This window comes from Gallinula chloropus (assembly GCF_964237585.1).
Source record: "Gallinula chloropus genome assembly, chromosome: 13".
In the NCBI taxonomy this organism is placed as follows: domain Eukaryota; kingdom Metazoa; phylum Chordata; class Aves; order Gruiformes; family Rallidae; genus Gallinula; species Gallinula chloropus.
The window spans coordinates 7,080,888-7,102,562 of record NC_140098.1 but is presented as its reverse complement, the minus strand read 5'-3'; the positions used below and the strand labels follow the sequence as shown (position 1 = coordinate 7,102,562).

Genomic DNA, 21,675 nt, shown 5'->3' with positions numbered 1-21,675 from the left:
TCCTGATGCCACATTTCATCCTCTGGAAGAGGACTGGCTGTTGTTCTGTGTTGCACTGTAAGGATACGTTCATTAATGTTTCTAAAGTGTTCAGAACTGGCACTGCGGGCTGGGCGAGTGTAAAGTACTGTCTTTCTGTTCCCTAGTGACTATTTTTTGTAGTAGACACACTGTGATTGAGAGCTGGAAGCAAGTCAGTAGCAAATCGTTTAAATAAGATTTATCATTTAATCATTTTGTTGCTAATAGTTGGACTAATTCTGCTGTGCCTTCACAAAGACGTTTTTTAAACTCTGTTCACTTTCATAGCCTGGGAGAAAGATTTAATTTTAGAAGTTTCAGTTGACAAAGACATGCTGGTGCTAGATACGTATTTCAGATCCTTGTCATTGTACTCTATTTTTAAATTCAAGTGCCAGCCAACCTAAAGAGCACACCCTGTGCTGGGAGCTCTGCATCCGTGCTACAGAGCCGAATTCTTCCAAGTCTTAGCACAAGACCACCAAATTTACTTTTATATTTTTCCTATTTAACAAAGAGAAGTGTTCTAGCAAGTTCTTTTCGTTGTCATAGAACTAAAATTGGTCATAAAAATGATCCTTCCCCCTCCAGAGAGGTCTGTTCAGGCACTGGTGATTAAGACGCTTGCCTATCAACAGCCACTCGAGAAGGAATTTTAAATGGTTTTGTGACGTCAAGAAGGCTCAAGAAAATACAGTCTGGTGCCAAATTACCTCCATCATTGAAAGCACACAGTAAGAAGTAGATAACACAGAAATAAATCTTTTGTGCAGTAGCTATCTCCTGATACGCTCTAGCAGCTCCAATAAGTGAGGTTGTCTGGTACAGGGATAGCTGGAGAAGATGAACTTTCAGACCCTCATTTTCTAATTTATGATTCATGAAAAGCCAGCCCAATCTGTCTGGCATCCTGCTGTCTGGACAGAATGTCTGCAGGTGGCTTGGACCTTGCCGAAGGAAATGCCCTGACCAAGGCACAGCCTATGAAAGTGAACAATTTAAGTGTAATGGACAAAAAAATGCATCTCTTGAATGAAAAGATGGACAGACTGTTGCATTTCCAAGAAGATCTGACAGGCAAACTGCAGCGAATTACCAGAGGCATTGATGATGTAGAAAAGGGCATTAACAAGCTAACAGTATCTTGGGCAGCTCCTGAGGCGATGGATGCAATGAAAAAAGGCCTAAAGGTATCGGACAGTACTCACCAGACTGATGTCCAGAACGTATGCTCAGAAGTGTTGAGACTGATGAAGGCTGCCCAGCTAGATGCCTCGAAGCATAAGGAGAGGCTGGCAAAGATAGAGAAAAGGGTTGATACACTGGATAAAGTCATTACCTTTGTGGGAGAAGTTTTAAAAAATTCTAAAGTAGTGGACTTCATCCTCAAAGGCATTGTGCCCTGGAAGAAGGGGAGTCTGCTGGAAATCCCTGTTGAGGTTGGTTTTGTTTTGCTATTCTTTGTGTTTTTCTTTATGTGTAGCAGGGTTTCTTGCACAGCGTATAATTCAGGTTTACCATTCAGCATTGCTGTTACTGCTGGGACCTTTGAACAGCAGGGCTCTGAAGGCAGAGACCAAGGCTCAAAACGTGCCTTGCAGTCTTATGTCTGAGGTTCCCAAAGTGTGCCAGGCCAATCCTGTAATAAGCATGAGGACCAGATTGCTACTGTAAAGGAAAATGAAAATTCAGCTTCTGCCAGGGCTTGAAGATCAGCAATGTCATTCAAATTAGGAACTAAACTGAGGCCCCAGTGAAAACTGAGTAACACACTAGAAGCGTTTTCTGTTGTTATTGGAAGAAGCTTCTATTTTCTTAATTGATCATGAATTTGGGACATACCACCAGTTAGTAAAACCTGAGCAGATTTGTATGTCCTTAGGCACATAAGTTATCTTTAGCTGCATCTTTATGATGAAACTGACTTTATCAACTCCATCAACATTGTTCACTACTCAAATAGTTCTTGTGTTTGCAAGTCCCTACACATCAGTTCCTAAGCATTTCTTAATTATTGAGACAGGGGAGAACAGGCAAGATGGTACATAGTTGATACGGCATTATGGAACTGATTAACTTTGTTTTTCAAAGTTAGAGGCATCTGGTATGAGTTTCGGCTAACAGGAGCGTTCAGTTTTCACTATGGCTTGTTTCCCATAGTGGGGGGGGAATTGCAAGAGGTGGAATAGGTTTGTTCATTCCAAGAATCATCTTGTACGTAAAGCTGTGATTTACAGTAAGGAAAACTTCAATGCAGATGTCCATTTGGATCTTAATGCAGATGTTTGTCATCAAAACTAAAATATTGTGGTGTAAGGTACAAGTAAACTTTCACAAGAACAGGGCAGTGCTAGATGCTGGCGTCCCTTTTCAGGCTCTCTGAATGCTCTCCTGTTCTCTCTCTCTAAGTGCCAGGGACTGACAGAAGAATTAATGTAGAGAACAATAAAACATACATGAGGCATTGGCCTTAATTCTGGATAGAGGTAAAGCTTGTGCTTGCTTGCAGGTCCCACTTCAGTTCTACAGAAAAAAAAGAAAGGAAAACTGGACAAGTTTGCCATGTTGTGGTTGCAGTCGGTGCCAGCGGTCACGGTGAAATGCCCGGAGGTGATCCAGCCCTCTGAGGGTTGGCACCTTGAGCTGGGCAGTGCACAGCATGTCAGTGGCCAGGGAAAGATGCCTGTAAAGGTGATAAACAGACTTTTGTTTCCAGATTGTCAGTTTCTAAGTGAAAGGAGTGGTAAGGAAGGATGTAAATAAAGGGAGGAGGTGTGAGGGATACTGGAGGAATGTTTTCACATGGACTTCTAGCATACTGTCAGGATTAGTTGTCAGCTAGCCACCGTGCACTGCTTCCTCATCCGTGTCTGCAAAAGAGGAGATTGAAGGAGGTCAGAGCTTCATCTGAGTTTTATGGATAGGCAGATGGAGACTGAGAGGTGGAAGACCTGATAGACTAGGATGGGGTGGAGGTCTGTGTCCCAAGCTCTAACCGCTGCGTTGGTTGTAGAACAGAAAATGTGCATTGGGCAAGCAAAGAGTTTTATGACTAACTCTGGTTTTGCAATATGACCATCATTGTTCTCCTTTTTAGCTTCTCATCACGAGCAGTTTTTGAAATTGGAGCATAAGGTCAGTTATAAGACCTTAAGATGTGCCTATACTTGGATCAGAGGCTGCTGAGTGATATTTGAACTAGGCTTGAATTAGTGAGGCCCTGTATGTACGTGACCAAGCAGGGGTGATGCAGAGCAAAGCACGAGTGGCTTTATAAACAAATTGGCTTGTGCTGAGCCATGTGCTAACTTTGGTCCAGATCTGCAGCCTGTTTTGTGATAGAGGTACAGATGTGTCCAAAGGGCTCCCCAATTCCACAGGGATTGTGCACACACAGAACTTGTTACCTGCTGGTTTGTGTTTTGCAGCCTTTGCTGTTTTGTAACCGTGTGCTGCTTATCAGGGAGCTGCCCCGGAGCAAGGTTACTCGGTGTGGGGAGGGGAGCAGGGAGATCCTGTTTCCATTTTGGAGTGAAGCTGTTTGGTGATGGTATGACAGCATTCCAGGGATGCCATGGGAATGCTTATGGAAGAAGTTTTGTGGGGTTGGAGTCAAATTAATAAAAGACTGTGAATTGAGCTTCACAGGATCCAAACCTCTAACGTAAAAACCCAGACGGAAAAACCCAGGAGCATTAAACTGCCACTTATCCAAGGCTTGCTTTGCACGTAGGATTTTGCAAGAATAATGTTCCCCCTGGTCATTGTTGCAGGTTTGCTTAGAGCTGTAATAAAAATGGTAATGATTTTTTTTTTACTACTTTTACTCTTTGAGTGTTTGATTTTCGGGAAGGGTGTGTGTGTCCGCGTGCCCTGTTTTGGAATCCATATGGTTGGAGCATGAAAAACCTAATCCTTAACAACTTTTACTAACAGAAGAGGGTGATTTGCAGCAGTCTTGTAGTCAGAGTTGTCTGCAGAAATACTTTTTGTGTATTTGCTTGTACAAGTAAGGATAAGAGGCTGCTCACTGCTAGATTTTAACTACGTGCCAACCAATAAAGAAGCTATGCCTTTTTTATCTATTGCTTTTTGCTAAATATTATTTAGTTTTGGTTACAAAGGTACTGCTATTTAAAGTGTTTAGTGGTGCTGTTAGAAAATATCCCTGTTCTTAACATGCTTAAAAATAAAAATCCATGACCACAAGGCAGTCAGTTTGCTTTTAACCATGCCAAAGGTGGTATGTGTAGTGTCAAGTACACACACACAAGAATTACCATAAAGCTAGAGGCTCTTTTTTGGTATCACCTCTATTATAGCTGAATTCATGAGTCTTTAGATGCCTGGAGACAAATACAATAAGCAGTATCTTCAGAGATATGGCTTATCTTGCACTCACCAGCCAAAAAGCACCAGAAGGGTGTTATTTGTTTTTCTAATATCTCTTGTGTTTCACGTGTCCTGGTGCTTAAGCAGTATGCGTAAAGATGACAGGAGGCAAAATCTGTCAGTGACAGTTTTGGAAAGGGGTGAGCTAGTGTCTTGTCATCTTGTTCTAGAAGTGTCCCTACCTGCAAATCAGGGGCATATGGAAAGAAAGGAGTAAACATAGTAACTAAAAATCAGAGGATATAGGTGTCCGTGTTGCTCAGGTGGAGGAACCTAATGGGAAATAAACACTCTTGGCCATAACTCTTATTTTTGTGTTCTCCTGCTGGTTTTAGGCCAAAGATAAGCCTGAGGAGACCGGTGCAAAACCAAAGCATGTGCTTAGTAACAGAGGAACCCAAACTGAAAGCAAGAAGCCTCTGGAAGGTATGTATCACTCCAGGCATGCTACAAGATTTGCCTCTAGAATGTGCAGCAGACAAACTGGAAATTAATAGCCTGCTATTTCCTGCTACCTGAATTACTCAAATGCAACTGAGTAACTTTGTCCACCAGTACTGGGAAAATAGAAATGTTCTCACCTCCTCTGCAGGAACAATAATGTCCTCCAGATGGAACCAACCAAAACCCTAGAAGATAAAGAAAATAAAAGCAGCAGCTTTATTTAGCTGCACAGATATATATATATATATATATATTTTTTTTCTTTCAAAGTTGCAATGAGCTGAATTGAAAGAGCTCATTGTTTGGAGATACCATGAAGGTAGTTGTAATATCACATAGCAAACCTAATGAATTCTTTTCCCTTAACACATCTGAACCAGCTCTCCCTCCTTACCCCTCTCTGTAACAGTCACATGTTGACATTGGGAATATCTCTTTGATCAGCAAGTTTCACTGCTATATCAGAGCTAGATTCCTATTTTGGATGTATCTGTCAGGGCATTGCCCTGTTGTATCCATTATTAATGCCTGTGGAGTTGCAACAGGGGTGAACGTGATGTTGAGCAGGGCCTGTCATGCTGTTGTCTTTGCAAATTGTCAGTGAATCCTTTAAATTACAGTTGATACCCTTTTTAGCTTCACCATTTAGAAAGAGATAAAAATAATGCAGGCACTTGGTTGCAATTCTGACTCAGAAGGTACCTAGGGTTGTGAACTAATCTCGATAGCTGGTGAACTCAGCATGCTGAACCCAAAAAGACATTATCCTAGGAATCTCCACTGCTAATATTCCCAACCACTGTCATGGGAAGGCATTGAAGAACTTTCTTGTCCTATTGTGGAAAATGCAGAATCATTGTCTACAGCCCCAGCATCCTTCTGAGTCCTCCTGCTTGCATTTCTGCTGTTCCTATCTGGTAGTGGGTGTACTGGGTTTAGGAGGGTCCTGTATGGGTCTGTAGTGCCTGAATCCCTCGTTACATTTGCCTGAAGAGTGATTTCAGATTGGAAAAACAGTGAGCTGAGCCTTGCAGGTGCTCTTTTTATGTTATGGAAATCTAGGTTCATCCTGTAACGTTGCTGGAAGCCAGCAGAGCAGTTAAACCTCTGGTTTAGCCATGAGCATTAATAATGGCACACACAAGCCTGCTGGTGTAAGGATTTTAAACCTTGGGGGGGGGTGTTTCGTGCTACTTTTCAGAGACATGTAACTGCACAGATTACCTTGAATGGTGGGCTATTTTACTCCTTCTGTTAGGTTGTCAGTTTTGTTAAGGATCATTTATTAATGGCTTCTTTTATTCAGAGACAAAAAGCAGGAAAAAGCTGGATGAAAACAAGGGAGAAGGTGAGAAGGAGAAAGCTTCTACTGGTGTAGCCCACAAAGCTGACTCCAAACTGCAAGTTAAGGAGAGGACGGCGCAGGAGCAGGCTGGGGAAGGTGCTGGCAAAACACACAACTCTAAGAGCTGTCAACAGCCAAGGGATGTTGGTGTCAAAGGTTTGAATCAACACAACGGTCTTCCCTTTGGAAATCAAGATCATGGCAGCCAAAATGTTCCTGCTAAAGCACACGATACGGACAGAGCCTCACACCTAGATGTGTGCCACAGGCAGCTTGTTCATCAGAAACCCAGAGAGAATGAAAACAAACCTCCATCAAGTGTGGCATCACTGGAAGCTGTGCCCTCCACATCCCAGGCTATATCTGACTCAGGGTGTGAAGTGACACATACCAGGTAATGGCCTTGTTGGTAGCTTTCTGTGTGATCTGAAAACATCCCATGTGTTAGAAGGAAACAAAAGAAAGCCAGGTCACTGAAGGGGGCAGCTCCTGCTCTGGGGCATGATCCAGGGGAAAAACAGTGGCGCTAGGAAAGGAGTGGTGAGACCTTACTAATGGTTAAGGCAAAAAACCTCAAGGCAGCGAGGGCACTTTGTAAATGAAGCTGAGGAGTTAGGGGGATAGATGTATGGGAGATCTTTTATGTGACTGGGGCTTCTACGCATTAGAGATGGGAAGGTGACCAGCCTAGTATAGCTCAAATTGTTGTACCTTTATATATCACTTGCACCTTTCTGACTCCTCTGTTCTTATAACTGTGGGGATGAGAGGATTGAGACACTTACTAGTACATGACAAACCCAAACAACTTCTTTTGTTTGATGTCAGTATTTTTAATGCCTTGGTCACATCAAGATATGATAAGATTGTTCATTTGTTAATATCCATTAGCCTCATCTCCTTGTGTCGGTGTCTTTTACGTGCCTCCTGTAATCAATTTAATTTTGAATTATTTAATTGGGACTTGATTGTAATACTATTTATTTAAATTAAAAATAAACCCCAAACCAAACCCACAATACAAAAACTCACAACCCAAAAGCCCTTATCAACCAGACCTCAACAGGTGGACATTCTGTGGCAGATGTTGACTGCCATGTCTTCTGTGTCTGAGCTGGTGGATATAAAGTTGCTTCTGGGTGTGTGTGTATGGGTGATGTATACACTCACACATACATACCTGTGTGTATGTTACCTGGTGTGTGTGGAATTCCCCCCTCTGCTTCCATGTGCAGCCTGACACCCAGGCAGGAATGTGCTGCTACTTTTGTGTACTTGAAAATTTGGAATTTGCCCCATACTTGTGAATATAGAAGGGACATTTAAATCTTCCTGTGCAAGGGGTGCTTCCTGTCTGCTGGGATTACCGGGCTTAAACAACCCAATTAGGTAAATGAAGAATAAATTACTAAAATGAACGCAAGCCGTCCTGATGTCAGCACATAGGGCTTCATGGGGCAAGTGGCTCCTTGTGAAGTCTGGCACCCTGGGATGTTTTTCTCCTAAGAGGCTGCGTGTAAGGAAATGGCAGGATGAAGTCAGAGAAGCTTTCACTGCTGAGGCCTCTTTTCAACCATTCAGGAGCAACTTTGTGTGTGGGTTATAGACGTTGTGGCCTCCAGACTGGTTGCTGTAAGAGCACTAAGAAAAGAGGACCTTCCCTGTATTTTGCCTGTGGGTTTTTTGCTCTGGCCAGTGACCCCCAGGCACTGTGCTTCACAGCTGGAGCTTCATCCTGGTTCTGGGTGCCTGCTGGAGCACTGCCCCGAGGTTCTCCTGCGGCACTGTGCTCCGAGGATGGCACAAGGCATTGTGAAGCAGTGAGGAGCAGTTGCTGTTACCCCTTGGAAGTCAGTGCTGGTTGATCACGATGTGCCAGACAGTGAACTGGGAGATGGGGAGCAGCTTCTGAAGGGTTTGGACATGGAGGTGTCTGAGCTGCAAAGACTTGGACTTTGGGAGGAGGGAGGTTGACAACTGGAAGGCAGAACCTAGAGTAATCCCAAGGGAAGCTCCAGCCTTCCTGCACAGGGGACCCGTGAGGCTTTTGTGTGTGAAGCACAGGAGGGTGGTGGACGCCTCTCTAAAATACATGTAACTCTTAATGAAGTCTGGGAGCCCACGCAGGAGCGTCAAGAGAATACTGTGTTCCCCTGCTTGGAGAAATGTCCGAGCATCCTGCCAGGTTCAGGCTTGTCTGGATAACAGTGGCAGTGTTTGCTCCCAGTGGTGTGCAGCTGCCCTGCTAGCTCGCTCCAGTGCAGTTCAGGTTCATGGCACAACACAAGGGCAGTCAGCATGCTGGAAATGAGAAAGTTCAGACTCTTGTTATGCAAAAGTGGGGCGTTTTCTTTTGTAAGATCTTCTGTGATAAGGCAGCAACTCTTTTTGTGAAAGAGGCAGTAACTTCTAGGAAAGCGAGGTGTGCTCAGACATCAGAAATTTTCTGTAAGTGCTGTGGTATAAACCTTGCTTTACAGCTTCAGAGGTTTCAGTTCAGCCTGTCTGACATCAGACTGTGTGCTCCTGACGGCTGAGCTGACTAAAGCATTATCGCGTGAACATCTTTGGATGGATTTTAGGAGTGTAGAGAATTGGTTTTAACCCATGTTCTTTCGAGGCAACACGAGGAAAACAAGAAATTAAACTTTTCCAGTAGCTAGAATGCCAAGGAAAATAGTATTAATGGAGTGAGAGTTTAGGAAAATTACATTTTTTTTTTTTTTTTACAGAAAGCTGTGGAAAGAATGGTATCTCATCACAAGATGCAAACACAGATGTTTGAGTGTGCATGTCAGCCAGCTGGAAGAGGACTGAGATGGATGCAAACCATTGGATTTGTAGAGCCATTTGCACAGTCAGCCATTTAGATAATTTGTAATTTGTGAGGGCAGCCACTAACCCCTCTTGGCCCAGATAAGTAGGTTTTTATTAGACCGACTGTAACAGATGCAAAAATCTGGTCAGCTTTCAAATGTAGGATTAATGCTGCAGTTAGAGAGACATTTTGTGTTGAGCAGGAGGCAGGTATACACACAGATAAGGACACAGAAGGAGCATCAGCATGCTTTTTGGTGGTCTTCACTTGGTTTTGTATTTCCTTAGAGGACTGCTGTGATTAAATGCCTTTAATCCTCTAGAAATCTGTGATTCCAGAAGCTTTTTTTTTTTCCTTCTTTCTTCCAAAAGTTACAAAAGTGGGGCTAGACATCTGCATAAAATGTCAACTGTTTGCTCTGCAGGACACCCATCAACATACATATGGCTGAAATGAACAAAAAGATTGAGATGACCAAGGAAGGCAACTTAAATGATCACAGAGGTAAAAGTCCCAGAGTAAAACCCCCATCCTCCACACCAGCAGAAGCAGAAGTTGGACAGCTGTCTGACAAATTAAAACTTCAACAGAGTACTAAAAACTCCAGCACTGAGCCAAATCAAGAAGTGAAAGGGGACAATAAGAAAAATGAACTTGCACTTCAAACAGGGAAGAAACAGCTGTTACTGAGCAAGCCCAAACCAGGTAAAAAGGCTGAAGAGAAATCAGAATTAAAATGCAAGCCCATAACCTCACAGAATACCTCTGCAAAGGAGCCTGTGAAAGATCTCGGGGTACAAGTGAAAATCCATACAGAAGCAGCAAAAGCAGAAGAATCCCCAACAGATACTAACTCTGAGAGAAGAGAATCAGAATCTGCACCTTCAGGGAGAAGTGAGAATGATGTCCATCACTGTGCAGGAGTGACATCAGAGAAGACTGAATCATTGGATGCTAGCAAAGAGCTTCCCACACAGGATGAAATAGTCATTGGTGAGTTGCTTGTAGTTATTCTCAAACTTTTATGTTGAGGTTTTTGTGCTATTTGTGTGTTATATATACAGTAATAGCTGGAGCAGTGCTCAGTAGACCAGCTGTGTTCAAGAGTATTTTGCCATGGGTACCTCTGACTATGTAAACAACAAATGAATTTGTACAAGTTTTTAATGGTAACTTTCCTTTCAGAGTGTGTTTTGGGGAAAAAAGTTCCTTTAGAATAAAATTTGGCATGTGGGTGTTCAGATGTATGAGTAATTTTGAAAAAAATCCCTTCTCTTTAGATGAAACCTTTATTCCTTAAGAGAGAGTATGCAAACCAGGTATGCTTCAGCAGCTGAGGACTGGAGGTCCGCAGAGCAGCAACATGCTGCGGGAAGAGTATCTTGCTGTGGGCTTTGTTGTGTTGGCCATAGATGACTTCTCAGTTACTGTATGATACTTGGTTGCACTGTTTCAGGGATAACTCTCTCCTGGCTGCATAAATATGTGTGTATCCCAGAATGTACATACATGGGTACATGTACTGGCCTGGATCTGGCTTTCTCCACAGTGAGTGGAGATGAGTTTAATACATGCTAAATTGCAGCATGTGGTATCTGGAGATTAATTGTAAAATTGCTTTGAGTGGGTTAATGGAACCTTTATCATAGAAAAACTTGGACTTTGTGTGTCACAGCTAACTGATCTAGCCTCACAGAAACCAATTAAACTGAACAGCTGTAATGCTAATGACTGTAGCTTTAACTTGGGCATTGTCTGCAAAAATCTTGCTGCTAGGAGAAAGTTCTGTTTTTACCAGTAACTGTGGTGGTTTCTCAGTGCTGTGTATTTCTGCTGGTCCTTCTAGCTGCCATATAAAGATTAAAAGAACATCAAGTGCAATTTTTTTCAAACTTCAAGCTATTTTTTCAGGTGACCTCTTCTGTTAATGTATAAATTAAGATGTTGACCTTCTAAAGGTGTCCAGTGGGCTTACTGTGTTAAAAAACAGGGTTAAAAATCAGGAGGTGGGATCCTGTGCTCAGTTCTGGGCCTTTATTCCTTGTCTGTAGAAGCATGTTAGCAGTAAAAGTCCTTCATGTGAGGTAACAGAGTTTTTTGGGTATTTTCAGCACCTCCCTTTTTCTGGCTAGCTGCAAATGCAATCATTATTTCACTTGTAGTGCCACTCTAAAAATAGTGAGGGAATTGCACACTTAGCGTTACCCAGATAATTCAGTCAACTGCAGTAGAAGAAAAAATGGTGGTACGATAGAGGAAAGGGAAGCAAAGAGAAGAGGCAGGAGGGAGGTAGTGTGCTGTGTAAAGTTCTGAGTGTCTGCTTGTCTCCTCTTCAGATGACAGCCCTTCTCCTCCAGCTCCTTTCGAACATCGCATAGTGAGTGTCAAGCAAACAGAAGTGACAACGTGCTACTCGGTGTGTCGTCATGAAGTACTGGGGGGGTAAGTCTCTAGGTCCCTAATGCTGTACTGCTGTTGGCCAAGGTATAGAAGAATGCAGACAGCTGGAGAACTAGAGCTGTCCTCTTCAGACAGCTCCAAGGTGTGGGTGGGTGAGGCATCTACAAACTCCCTGCAGCCAGAGCGAGCAGGTTCATCCTTGAGACCTTCTGGGCTATCACAGTTGCTGGGTTCCTTGTATCAACTGACTAGATTTTGGGCTGTGTATGTGTGGGTGTGGGTGTCCCTTAGATGACTACTTTCATTTTCAGACACCTGTCTGTCATCTTGGATGAGTTTTTTGCATGAGTTTTTGGCATTTCTTGACCACAGCCAGTGTCATGAGAAAAACCTGCAGCGTTCAGGCACAGATTCAGAGCACTTGAAGTCAGCAAACCCATTAGATCAGGCACCTTCCAAAGCATTTTCTCCATGCTGAGCTGCATGTTAAAGAGAACAAAGTGAGAAGTAATAATTATTTTTGATTTTACATTTAGCTTTCAGCCATAGGAAGTCTGCAGCTGCTTCAGCCTTTGTATTCTTGTATCCTTACTTATGTGACAAGAAGGCTTGATTTACAGGCTGATCCAAGTACAAATATGGCTTAGTAAGTATAAGCCTGATGATGCAATAGTAGAAAGATGGTGTTCAGAGATCGTCCCAAGGGGCATTAAAGTATCTGGGTGACATGGGGGAGAATTTACAACACGCAAGAAATGCAGTCTGTGGAGTGGCTACAGTTACCGGTCTTATAGTCATTTAAAAAGTTATGAGATCAGGACAGAAATATCCTTGTTAATATACCCACTAACGCAGCACTGAAGGACAGCAAGTGGGTACAGTTACAGAGCTGAAAAAGAATATCATCAGGTCATCATACCACACTGCAATGTAGTAATACGAAGGGGGCATAATATTTTAATGTAAGCATTGAACAACTGGCTGGAAAGATAAAACTAATCCTTCATAAGCTGAGGGAAAGAGGAGATTCATGCTGCTGGCCACCTGATTCCGTTCACTTTGTACTGTGCTATTTTTAATTGACGATAAGAATAGTTGTATGAAAAGGTTCTGTGGTGAGCTGTGTTAAGTCCATTTCCCATCTTTTGTTTGGTGTCAACAGGGGACGTTTTGGGCAAGTCCATAAGTGCACGGAAATATCAACTGGTCTCAACCTGGCAGCCAAGATCATCAAAGTGAAAGGAGCGAAAGAGCGGGTAAGTGTGTTGCTGTGAAGGCAAGTGAGCACGCTCTAAACCCAGCCTGACTGCAGGCATCTTAACACCACTCCCCTCTGTCCACCCTGGGTCAACCTGTCACAGGGCAGTGCCAAATACTGTACGATCTGTCGGAGCGAGTAGTGGCTTGGACTTTGTGTGGCTGTTTGTCATCTCCTGTGATTGTGATTAAACCGTCTGTCCACGTGAGACCTGTGCTAAAGCTGTTACTGGGCCTTACAAATAATTGTCATTTAATATATTGGAATTTAAGGAACATATTTTGCTCATTCTTTGTTAATTTGTTATCTTTTCAGGAGGAAGTAAAAAATGAAATTAACATCATGAACCAGTTAAATCACGTGAATCTGATCCAGCTTTATGATGCTTTTGAAGCCAAAAATAATATAACTCTGATTGTGGAATAGTAAGTTTGAATGATCTCAGGAATTTTCAGATGTTTGGGTTTACTCAGGTCACTGAAAGAAATGGGGAACGAAAATTGTGGTGTGAAAAGGACCTGGGTGGTTTCCCAGCCTGAGAGACACTTGAGTTCACTTTCAGAAGGAAAAATATACATGTTTTAAAAGTAATTTCTTCAGGTTAAAAAAAAAAAGTGTGTTTGGCAGGTTTACAGCTTAAACAAATGGTAAGAAGGGCAGCTATCTTCAAGAGTATGAATGAAATTACAAGATGGTTAATGAACAGAGTTTCACTAAGGTTAACTTTTCATTTAACTTCCAGGCCCCCACATTGTCCTTACCTACCAAATGACTTAAAAATGTGGTTGGTAAATAAAATCTTATATTAGGGAGTGAATGAAGGTGAGACATGCAGACAAAAAGGAATGAGGTGTTTTGAGTAGAATTAGAAAATACTTGGGGAAGATGGGAAGGTAATTAGTTATATGTACGGCCTGCCCATTTTGAGTTGCTTTAGGATTAATAAAAATGTTGATCTCTATCAAATACAGAATTCACAAAAAGGAGATTTCATGATGTACACTGTCTGCCTTTTCTGTGTCATGGCCCATCGCTACGCAAAACCTGACTACTTCTAACCTAAAAGTTGCATTTTGGGTACAGACCTAACTGTTAATGACATGAAGAAAAAATACAGAACAGTAAATACAAATATATTAAAAATGTATGTATTGAAATCAATACCTGAAGTATCAAGTATTTAATTAATACTTGAAATGAATACTTTTAAGTACCAGAGCTATATGTCTGATGTCATTTTCTCTTAATTTTCTGTGCAGAATTAAGTCCAGTTGTCAGCTTATATAAAATAACTTTCAGTTTTAAAAGTTTCATTTAGTACATTTCATAGGTTGAAGACTTACTTTTTCTAGACTAATAAGATGAGCAAAGAATAGATGCTTTGCTACTCCCTGTAGGTTCTCCAAGTCCCCATCAAATCACTATGTGGTCTGAGTTTGGGTTTTACATACATTCCCCACACTCCAATGTGTACCACAGCATCTGTATTAGTGTTTTTCTATAGGTTTATACTTAATTTCCCACTCAGAAACAAGTCTTTTGAAGTCATTGAGACTATTAATACACTTTATATCAGATCTGTTGTTAGGACCTTTGCTAAATTAGAGACCCTAAGTTCTCAACTTGGAAATAAATTGAGTTAATGAGGAATTTTGGGGGGCTTTTAACACTTTCCTATGTCAAAATTTTAGTCTAGATGGTGGTGAATTATTTGACCGGATCACAGATGAAAACTACAATCTAACTGAACTGGATGCAGTCTTATTTACCAGACAGATTTGTGAAGGAGTCCACTACTTGCACCAGCATTATATTCTTCACTTGGATCTGAAGGTCAGTAGCTCATACTCTCTGCTGTTTAGCGATGGTCGTTTGGACCACCACAGAGTCTCTAATTACAAGAGCTACTTCTCATTAACATGGACTTAGGTCATAAGGAAATAGACTTATTTGATTCAGTAGCTGTAATGAGTGGGGAACTGTAGACACTCATTACATTTTTTTTCAGTGTCTATTGGGTCGCTTGCACAGAACAGTGAACAGGATTCTGTGCTTTTGCCTCTCAAATCAGAAACTTTTCAGCCTCTGTGGAACAAAACAATGTCCTTTGGACGGCAGTGGAAAACCCACCCCTAAACCCCTCTTTGTCAAGAAATGCCTGCAGTCTTCCCTCTGCTTCCCCCTGCCCCTGGGAGCTGTGTTCAAATCCCTATTTGGTCACCTTTCTATTCTTTGTACTTGTTACTTACTACCTGGAGCTGAACTGTAGTAAAATGACAGTGTTTTCCTAAAGACCATTTAACTGATATTTTTGAACAAGAAACCTACATGAGCCTCTTTTTCTGCTTGTTTATACAGCACCTCATGCAACTTGCATTAGACCTGGCTGCCTTGTAGACAGGTTTGCAGTTGTAGTAAGTTTGAACACTGCCATCCCCCCATCCACAACTTGAAAAACATCCTCATTGGAGAAAACAAATTTTTGTCTTTGTAGGCAAACCAGAGGAGGTGTTTGATGTGTTTCTTGTGGCTTTTTATGGATTTACTTTTGTACTTCGAGTAAATTCAGTGGGTAGGCCTCAGCCACCAGACGGACGGCCATTTTACGCAGGCAGGCCTTTCTATTTCAGAATCTACTTGGTATCTGTGGTGAAACACAGGGATATTGTGCAGGATCAGAGGTTACACTTCTTTATGGGATGTCCAACCCCAAACCTTTCACTGGCTTGGTATGCCAGTCAAATCTTTCTCCACCCATGATAGGAATAGAAGGAAAAGGAAAGTCTCTGAAATATTTATACTCTTTGGCTAGATCTTTCTGTAACAGTCATGCAATTGACTCAAAATAGCCTCTTTTCTTTTTGTAGCCTGAAAACATACTATGTGTAAATCGCACAGGAAACCAGATTAAAATTATTGACTTCGGATTAGCAAGGAGGTAAGGGAGTTCAGTTATAAATTTATTTTAAAAAACCCACAAACCTCTGACATGTTTTTTGGTTCTTCTTGGTGGGGGGTGGGGGGTTATGCATTTTGGTGGCTGTGTGAGTGAGCTAAGCAGTACACTGCTGCAGCCATGAGTTTTCTGCTGTGTGCATTAATTATCTAATTACTTTGTCAAATAACGTTTCTGTTGGATAAAGCTATACCAATGTTCTAATTATCTCAAAATGATTCCCTACGTAGCACTTTACTCTAGAGACTCCACAAAGGCTCTCAGAGATGACTTGACTGCTGGGCTTTATTGCGCAGGTTCAAGTTGTGGAAATTATCTGCTAAAGTCTTTATGTAGATAAGTTGATTAAAGGGGAAAAAAAATCATGTTTGAGCCATCCCATGTGGAACAGAAAACCCTCAGAGAAATACAGACTGTTCTCCATTCTTTTATTTCGGTCACAGGAGTTTGTTAAAGGAAAGTGGTGAGTTAATTCCCCTAGAATAGAAAGGAATGCCTCCTGGTGGTATAGCAGTAAGAACACCAATGTTTTTCTGTTTCTTTTGTAAACCCTACAAGGCTTTTGTTAAGCCGAAACCCGGTACATTCATGCACAGATGTACCTATGGGTATCTAAGTGTCTGTCCAAGGACTTTTTCTTTATGAAGCATTTTCTGAAAGCAGAAATGGCTACATTGAATTTTGTTTGGTTTGGTTTCTTTTTTGTTGGTTTGGTGGTTTTGTTCTTTTTTTTAAATTGGGAGGGTAAAGAGAGAAACTTTTACTAAAGCAGTTCTGAAAACAGTATGTTCCAGGAAATAGAGATGTAAAAGCAAGTCTAATGGTTTGTTCTGTCTCTACACAGATATAACTCCAGCTGCCATCAATGACAGTTATTACTGGTTCATTTTCCTATTCTTTCTCATTTAAGCCATGAAACAATAATTTTCTCCCTATGTAGCTGTATGGATTACCATTTGCTTTCTTGCCAAGCCCAAATAATCCTCTTCAGAGTCCCACTTTAGGGGTTGTATTGTGCTCATATCTCTTAGACCCTTACCTTGAGCTGTTGCTGAGTACATCCCACTAAGCAAATGCTCCTGGAATATGTTTCAATGGAAGCTTGTTTATTTGGTTTATTTTGGACATCATCTGCTGGAAGGCATCCTGTGGAGTCTGGCAGAGTAAAGTTGCTCTGTGGGGGAGGCCTTTGCAAGTTTTATTGCCATTGTTCTTCCTTCTCACTTTGCTGTGGCAAAGGGCGTATTCACCTGAAGTCACAGCAAAATTCACTGGTTTCTTTTTGAAGTCCTTAATGCTGTTCTGATTGCTTGGGGGGTCTGCTGTGCTTGCTCTGCCACGCTTTGATTTTTACAGGTGTGAAATGTGTTCCCTGGCTTGCTCTCAGTACTGTTGTCTATCTCTTTCTGGTGAAGGTACAAACCACGTGAGAAATTGAAGGTTAATTTTGGAACTCCAGAGTTTTTGGCTCCTGAAGTGGTGAACTATGACTTTGTTTCCTTCCCAACGGACATGTGGAGTGTAGGCGTCATCACATATATGCTGTGAGTAACCCTGTGAGGGGTCGCGGCAACGGCACCAAAGGCAGAGTATAGCAGAGCAGGAATGCAGCAACCCCTGAGCCTGTCTGGCTGTCACTCCTAATTCACCCTGTTACAAACCCAGCCTTTAGTGCAAAGGCATCTCACAGTGCATACAAAGTCTCTAAACAACAGAGTCCTTCTGACATCTGTGAATGTTCTCCCTTAGCACCTTGCTTAGCAAGCTAAATGGGCTCAGGTTTTTTACTCAGAAAAATTGCCCAGAGCACGCCAGAATGTTGATTGCATTCTTGAGGCTTGAATTAATCCTCAAATTTGCAATTTCATGATTGTCTTAGCTTGGACTTGGTATGCATCTGCACGGAGGAATTAGTGTTGGGTATTAAGCCAGGGGTCTGAAAAATGTGTTCTCACAAATAGAGATAAAACTTTGGTATCTGGATGGTAGCCATTGGGCAGTCTGTTTGTCCAAAATCTCTGCTTCTGAGCAGATGACTTTGCATCCTACAATCTTTTACAGATGCTTTCTGTTAACTGGTTACGTTTCTGGTTTAAACTATGTTAGCCAAATCCCAGCTGAATGAAGTAATAAATAACTGAAGCAATAAATCTGGATAAATTAGAGACTAATTGAAAAAAGTATGCTGTTGTTGAGAGTTCTGTTTAATTTGGCCATAGGTGGGCATGGGCCTGTGCTCAGGAAAGGTCTTGAGTCCCACTAGCATTCCTCACTGGGAAAACGCTGCAGGATGTACCGAGATCCCCACTGAATTAATTTCTTTGGGGATCTACTAACAGTGCTCACTGACGTAGCTGAGTGAACTGCTAGGGGAACACTAACTTGACCACGCTTTCTTGCTCCAGACTGTTGGCTTATCTTGGCAGGGATTGAGAAATGGACACCCCCCACCCCCCCCCACCCCCCCCCCCATTGCAGAAAGTCTTTCCATAAGCTAACAACAGTTATAAAGCAGAGGATTCATAGAAGGAAAAAAGCGTCTTGTATATAATAACTACTTCTCTCCCTCTCCTTTTTCTTCTTTTTTTTAAGGCTTAGTGGCTTGTCCCCATTCCTGGGAGAGACTGATGCAGAGACAATGAACTATGTAGTCAATTGCAGCTGGGATTTTGATGCAGAAGCATTTGAACAGCTCTCAGAGGAAGCTAAAGACTTTATTTCCAGGCTGCTGGTGAAGGAGAAAAGGTACCTCTTGGATTGGAAGGACAGGAGCACCTAATAACATTAAGTTCCTCCTAGACAACTAATGGCATTGCAGCCAGCAATGGGAACCTAGTATATGACACTTGTGTGACACAGACACTGTATGTGCTTGCAGGGCAGTTCCTCAGTGATTCAAAAGCCCAGATTAAATGGAAGATGTCTGGGTACCTTGGCTGAAGAAAGTTGCTTTTCACAGTAGCATCAATACAGTCAGAACAGAGGAAATCTGGAAGAATTTGCTGTGTAGGAATCTGTCCTCAGTATTCTTCCTCTGGTCAAAAGCTTTTTCTGTTGATACTTCAGAGTCTCACAAGTCCTGTCACAAATTGCACAAATGTCTTGTGAATGCCATGGAGGGTGAATGGAAGCTGCAGCTGTGAGAACGTGCACTTCTCTTCTGAAGTGGGTTACCTGCATTTGGTAGATACTAAGGAGCGTTTGGGACTTGCCTCTGCTTCGCAGTCTTGGCTCCACTGAAATAAAATTGATTGCACATGTGAAACAGCCAGAGAGAATGAGGGTGGTGGTGATGTCAGACCATGGCTGTGGGGCTGAGTGTGTAGAGAACTTTTGCTCCTGCTGGGTAGTGATACCAAACTCATCACAACAGAAAGTGATGCATATGGTGAAACAGATTGTGTGTTCAAGGGGAACTAGAAGGAGTGCTTAGAATATTAACAACTTCCAGATCACCTTAATTGGACAAATCAATCCTAGTACTAATTGCATTGTGAACAGTAAGTCATATGAAAAGCTAAGAATAAACTGAGCTTTAGCATACTGCCAGCAGGAGACAGCAAAAGGGCTTTTACTCATACCATGATGATGGGATTGTAAACTTTGCAGTCTTCAGTTTTTCTGTGTACTGGGGATAGGGACTGCAGAGGGACACCGTGCAAAGTCTGGTGAATGTAAGGACTGGGAGAGAAGAGTGTTGTCAGGGAGATGCAAAGAGCAATGGTGAGCTGGCTTGGTTGCTCCCAAGGACAGCCTGTGCTCTCCTACAGGCTGGGCACACAGACATGCTGACACAGTAGCTCTGGCCATCTGCAAGATCTCTACCTGCCCCCCTGGCTACTGAAATTAGGTGTGTGCCAGCAGGAGTCTTCATCATCATCTCAGTGACAGCTCAGACAAGGCTCAGGAGTCAGGAACAGGCTTTTGTTTTAGGGTAAAGAAAGACAAATTAAAATACTTGTTTTCTTAATGCCTTTCTCAAAGTCTTTGGGTAAGTCTTCACATCTGGGCCCACTGGTGAGTGGCGGGATATTTGTATGCTTAGCTTGATCCAAGTTTAGGGTGAATAGACGATTGTGTGTGTTAAGTGTGAGGCTCAGGGCAGACAGATACCACACAAAGTGTTTTCTGTCTGCCCTGATTCTCTTAAAGTTCTGTGTTGACGTAACAAAATGATGCTCAAACTGATGAACCTGTGCAGCTGCTGCTTCAAAGGAAAAAAATCTATACTCAAAATGAAATCCTAAACAGGCAAAATACAGTATTTAAGCACAGCTCAATCAACCCACACCAGACCCACCAGCAAATTTTCCCACCATTGGCACCACTGGAGAGTGCAGGATGTTGTCAGCAACCCGTGCCCTGGGTAAGCAGCATCTCCACTCCCTTGTGCTGGTTCATGCGGGGCGGTTTCTTTGGTCAGCATGAGGAGCACAGGGCACTGAGCAAATGGCAAGAGGGGTAGCCAGATTCACAGAGATTTCCTTTCCTGCAGCTGCCGGATGAGTGCAACCCAGTGCCTGAAGCACGAGTGGCTGAACAATCTGCCTGCCAAAGCCAAGAAGTCCAAGCTTCGCCTCAAGTCCCAGTTGTTGCTGCAGAGTTACATGGCTCACAGGAAATGGAAGGTAAATAAACAAAGGCTGGCAAATCTCCTTCCAGAGAGCAAATCAGCTCTGTGCAGGCAGAGCTACTCCCTCCTTTTCTGGATGTTGGCTCACTTTTGCCCACAGGCTTCTGTCTTTCACATCAGTTTTTTTGAAATCTCTTCTCAGTGGTAAATTGTTTTCTCTTGCAGAAGGATATTGCTTCTACTTTTAGTAAGTTTGGTTTCAGTTTTTACTCCTCCTGATTGGTGTTTAGAGGTTTTTACGTGTTTTCTTTCCAAGTTCAGAGACTTGAGGTGCTAGCTAGCTTATGGTAAATGTTCTGTCTCTTTGCACTTACAGGATTTTTTTTTCCATTGATAACAGATACATTGTTCTGTTGTCATTGTGGGGTAGGGATGCAACATAAGGCAGTTCTTTGCCTCCCATTGCAGAGAGAAGTGTGTGGGAGAGGATAAAATCAGGGTTAAACCCACCCAGAGGCCTCTTTAGGACCTTTCTGATAACCTCTAGATTCAGAACTCAATTTGATATGAAGAAGTAACAGTTAAGAATTTCTGTTGGAGCCCCGATTGGAATAGATTGGGTGATGGATCCTGAAAGGTGAACACAGTGATCTTGTTACAGATAAGCCTGTGGAAATTTGAGAACTCAGTGGGAACCATTTCATTTTCTGTTGTCACAAGACACTCGTCATTCCCTGTGAAGCCCCTTCGGCTTATGCTTTTTCCCCTTCTGCATCCCAGCTGTTTGGTCGCTGGAAGTTCGCAGTACCAGCAGTAACTGGTGGTTCCCCAGCACAAAGCTGTCAGCACTGCAGCCCTCACAAGGTGTGGGGCACCAGGAAGAAAAATCCAGGAAAGGTCCTTTATCTCAGTTGTACTCACACTTGGACTGTTGTTCTGTTCACAGAAACACTTTTATGTGGTAGCTGCTGCGAACAGGCTGAAGAGATTTCAGAGCATGTCTGTCAAGCTTGCGTGAAGCACCTGCCACTCGCGGTGATGGATGTGAAGCCATGGAAGGAGGACTCAGTACCTTCAATAATTTCTACCCCTTTGTTCTATAACATAAGGTTTTGGGTCAGTCATCCTCAAATATTAAGTGTGTTAGTGCTGAGGTTCCAGAAGTGCTTTGAGGAAGAGGCATGAAAGTAATTTCTGAAAGAAGCTGCTGTGTTTTCACAAGTTTTTAGTTGCTGTACATAGTGATAGAAACACATGGCTGCTACTGGGGCTGACTTCTTGCTGAGGGCTCTGATTCTGCAAAGTATTGTTGGTGTCTTTACACCAGAAGTCACTTTGTCAGTTTTATGGTTTCTCACACCAAGCATGGGGTCTCTAAAGACTTTCTTCATGAGTGGTGTATGTCATCAGTTTGAGTGATGCTGCAACAGTGGCACAAGTTTTCCTCTGGGTGTGTGTTACTTAGAAC

The 21,675-nt window shown here is 42.5% G+C and overlaps 1 protein-coding gene across 1 annotated transcript; it reads left to right on the top strand.

Moving 5' to 3' along the window:
* Window positions 1-947: 947 nt before the first annotated feature.
* Window positions 948-21,362, top strand: MYLK3 (myosin light chain kinase 3; the record flags this gene model as incomplete). The annotated part of the gene is made up of 14 exons (XM_084270086.1): window positions 948-1,460; window positions 3,755-3,820; window positions 4,749-4,839; window positions 6,164-6,596; window positions 9,445-10,013; window positions 11,357-11,462; window positions 12,583-12,676; window positions 12,994-13,103; window positions 14,370-14,511; window positions 15,546-15,616; window positions 17,050-17,178; window positions 18,227-18,379; window positions 20,130-20,262; window positions 21,154-21,362. 14 exons carry the CDS (start codon window positions 948-950, stop codon window positions 21,223-21,225), a joined length of 2,682 nt encoding a protein of 893 aa, XP_084126212.1. The 3' UTR covers window positions 21,226-21,362.
* Window positions 21,363-21,675: the final 313 nt, after the last annotated feature.